The 3,307-nt window shown below is 40.8% G+C and overlaps 1 protein-coding gene across 1 annotated transcript in view; it reads right to left on the bottom strand.

Annotated features, from left to right (window-relative positions):
* Positions 1-2,144: 2,144 nt before the first annotated feature.
* Positions 2,145-3,307, bottom strand: part of LOC105537027 (aspartate-rich protein 1-like) — a gene marked incomplete at its 3' end in the record, with an annotated part of 7,106 nt that continues 5,943 nt past the window's right edge. Inside the window, exons 2-3 of the mRNA XM_011976509.1 lie at positions 3,118-3,185; positions 2,145-2,166 (exon numbers count right to left, since the gene is read on the bottom strand). Of these exons, the coding sequence (XP_011831899.1) occupies positions 2,145-2,166; positions 3,118-3,185 (90 nt within the window). The remainder of the gene's footprint in view (positions 2,167-3,117; positions 3,186-3,307) is intronic.

Below are 3,307 nucleotides of genomic sequence, written 5' to 3'. Positions count from 1 at the left end.
AAAAATAGTCATGATTTCCTCTTTGTAAGTCTTCTTCTGGAACCATGGTGTGTGCACACAATTTTTTGGGTTCCTGTGATCAAGGGCTTCAGCAGCTCTGTGTTGCTCTCCCTCAGGAGATTCGCTAAAGATCAGGCTTCATTCAAACAGGCCAAGCTCACACAGCCTGCGCAACCTACACCAGGGAAGCTGAGAGACATGACTCTGAAAACTTTCTGCCATGAGGATAAGTTTCCAGGTTCAAATACACATGAGCTACTGAAATGAGGAAATATATACCAATAGAAAATGAGCAAATTCATGAAAAACTGTCCCTGAGTGTGGGGGTGATTTTTGGTTAACTAGCATACATAATATTTTTTATTTGATGCATAATCATTCAGACAGACAAAATATTGGCAAAAGATACAAATTTGGCCAGGCACAGTGGCTCGTGCTCGTAATCCTAGCACTTTGGGAGGCCAAGGTGGGTGGATCATGAGGTCAAGAGATCAAGACCATTCCGGCCCAACAACAATCACATCTCTACTAAAACTACAAAAATTAGCTGGATGTGGTGGCATGCATCTGTAGACCCAGCTACTCAGGAAGATAAGGCAGGAGAATCACTTGAACCCGGGAGGTGGAGGTGGCAGTGAGCAGAGATCATATCATTGCACACCTGTATGGTGACAGAGTGAGACTCTGTCTCAAAAACAAAAAAACAAAAAAAGAAATCACAAATTCATATCAGTCACATTAAATCTAACTAATCAGCTGTCAACATAAAGATTCTAGAAAGTAAAGAACATAGAAATAAGTTGAAAGGCTTCCCATATTCATGGATAGGAAGACTAAACCTAACTAACACACAATACTACACACATGATCTACAGACTAACAACAACTGCTACCAAACTGGCAATAGCCATCTGTGCAGAAATGGAAAAGATAATCCTAAGATTTTAATGAACTTTTATGTGCCTCAAATAGCCATGACAACATTGAAAAAGAATAGTGTTGGAAGATGCACATTCATGAGATTGAAATCTAAAAATAAAAATAAAAAAAAAAAACAGAAAAATTCAGACAGCATGCTTCTACTGTGGGGGGCACCCATAAGTATCACAAATATAGAATCGAGAGCACAGAATTAAATGCATACATCCAGAGTCAGCTGATCTTTAACAAAGGTGCCAAGAATACACAATGGGGAAAGGAAAACGACTTCCACAAATGATGGTAAAACTGCATATTCTCATTCACATGAAGAAATGGAATACTGACAGTGTGCTCAAGGCTGTGTTTCTCCCTCCATTTCTAAGACACTGGAGCTTTTCAGTGAGCCCACAGTGAATTTTCATTCTGTCCTCCATGCCCAAGGAGATGTCTTGATACCAGAGGTAAACAGCAAGGACAGAAAAATGAATGTGCTGCCATGAAACCTATGTTCATAAGGTGTGGATCAATCTCTCCTATGCATCTGGGCACACCGCAGAAGAGTTTTATATTCAGGATTAAGTAACTGCCTGTGACAGAACTGTGTCCCAAACCAAAGGCTCTGATATTTTGCAGTGGCACAGGCAGAAAAGAGCAGGTATTCTCTGAAAAATCATCTTTAAATAATAAACCAAGAACAGGTGATTGAAAACACAGGATACTCAAAAGCCCATGAACATACTACTCCTCACCATGATGACGTTAAACTCTGAAAATAACAAACGCGGCTTATATTAACTTTTTCTTTTTCTCTTTCTACTCCCTCCCTAAGCCTCCCAAGCAGAAGGTATAACATGAAGGTTCTTGGAAATGCTGTTTTATTAGAGCCCATCTGAAGTCTTGTTGCCTACCTGGAAAGGCATCCTCTTCCCTGCTGAGATTTTCCAGAATCCACTCTCTAGAACCATCAACATCAGGATAAGTCAGTGAGAGGTGCACTCACTTCTCCTCCCGGTGAAGACTCACTGGCTCACACAAAATCTCCTGGTTGGTCCTCTGGGTTCACACACATTAATACAGCCGCTCTGGTCATAGCTATACACTTGCAAAATCATTTTCTCTCACCAGACCCCCGACATTTTTTAACAGGAATCCAGATTAAGGTTTCTATATATTCAAGCCAGCAAATTTGTTTCTCAGAAAGTGATTTGGTTCAAGGTATGTACCCAGGACATGCGGTGGTAAAATCTGCAATGAGACAGAAGAAGATGCTATGAGGATCAGATCAATTCTGCCGCCCCCTTACACAGATCTGTTAGTCTCTTGATGACTTCAGAAAACTACTTTTGAAACAGTGGTTAAGTCCATGTCAAAGACAAAACACTCTAGCATAGAGGACATGCATGGAAAAGACAAGAGCTTTTCCCACAGAATTTCTTTGAAGTTGATTTAGATTGGTAAACTCACAATGCCTAATTCGAAGAGGAAAACTGGTGTGGAGGAAAATGCCTCTGCTATACAGTTGATGATGGATACTGTCATTCAAAAGCATCCTACCATGTCACATATTAGATGGGAAGACATTCCCAGTGAACTCCACCCCAAGAAGGACTATTGTGTATGTCATACATAATGTGTCCTGTCATATTTTATACCAAAATTAATTGAGAAGGAAAGAAATCAGCTGAAGGAAATAGTGTATACAGTGGTCCATTTTTAAGACAAAGTGCCTTGAAGTTGTTTAGCTCAGCAAAGGACACAAGAAATACTAGGCTCGTGGTTGGATGGGCAATGCCGGCTTTTTGGGTCCCCCTTCCACCTCGCTTAGTTGTCCTCACTTTAACAAAGAAGTATAGGCTAAATTAAAAATTTACTAGCATGCAAAACAGCTTGCTTGGTCTGTTCTTATCAGCCTGCCCAGCTACTTAGGTAGTAAGTCAAATACTTGAAGAGCCCCTGAGCTGACTAGGATGGCAATGCATTGTGGGCTTCCACAAAATGCAGTAAGACAACCATAAATATATATATTTATAGATATATATTTCTATTTATAGATATATCTTGCAAGACCATCATTAAAATTCTTACTTTCTCTGTTCTGTAGGCCTCTGAGTCCATTCTTTGGGTGTAGTTGGGTGAGTTTGTTTCTCACATTAGGAAAGCAGCATTTCCTTAGAATGCAAAGAAATGGGGTCTTACCTGGGCATCATCATTATCTTCCTCACTTGGTGGCAGAGATTTTAAACTCAGGTGGCCATCAGGGGGGACTAAAAGGACAGAGTTAATGTCAGTGCCCTGGTGGTTGGAGACTGTGAGTCCCTCAGGGAGCTTTGCTGGATGCGGCATATGGAGCGTGGGACTGAAGATTGTGAGACCATCTCAGAGAAAC

This window comes from Mandrillus leucophaeus, unplaced genomic scaffold (assembly GCF_000951045.1).
Source record: "Mandrillus leucophaeus isolate KB7577 unplaced genomic scaffold, Mleu.le_1.0 Scaffold1674, whole genome shotgun sequence".
NCBI lineage: Eukaryota > Metazoa > Chordata > Mammalia > Primates > Cercopithecidae > Mandrillus > Mandrillus leucophaeus.
The sequence above is the reverse complement of the archived record's forward strand: the minus strand, read 5'-3'. Positions and strand labels throughout refer to the sequence as shown.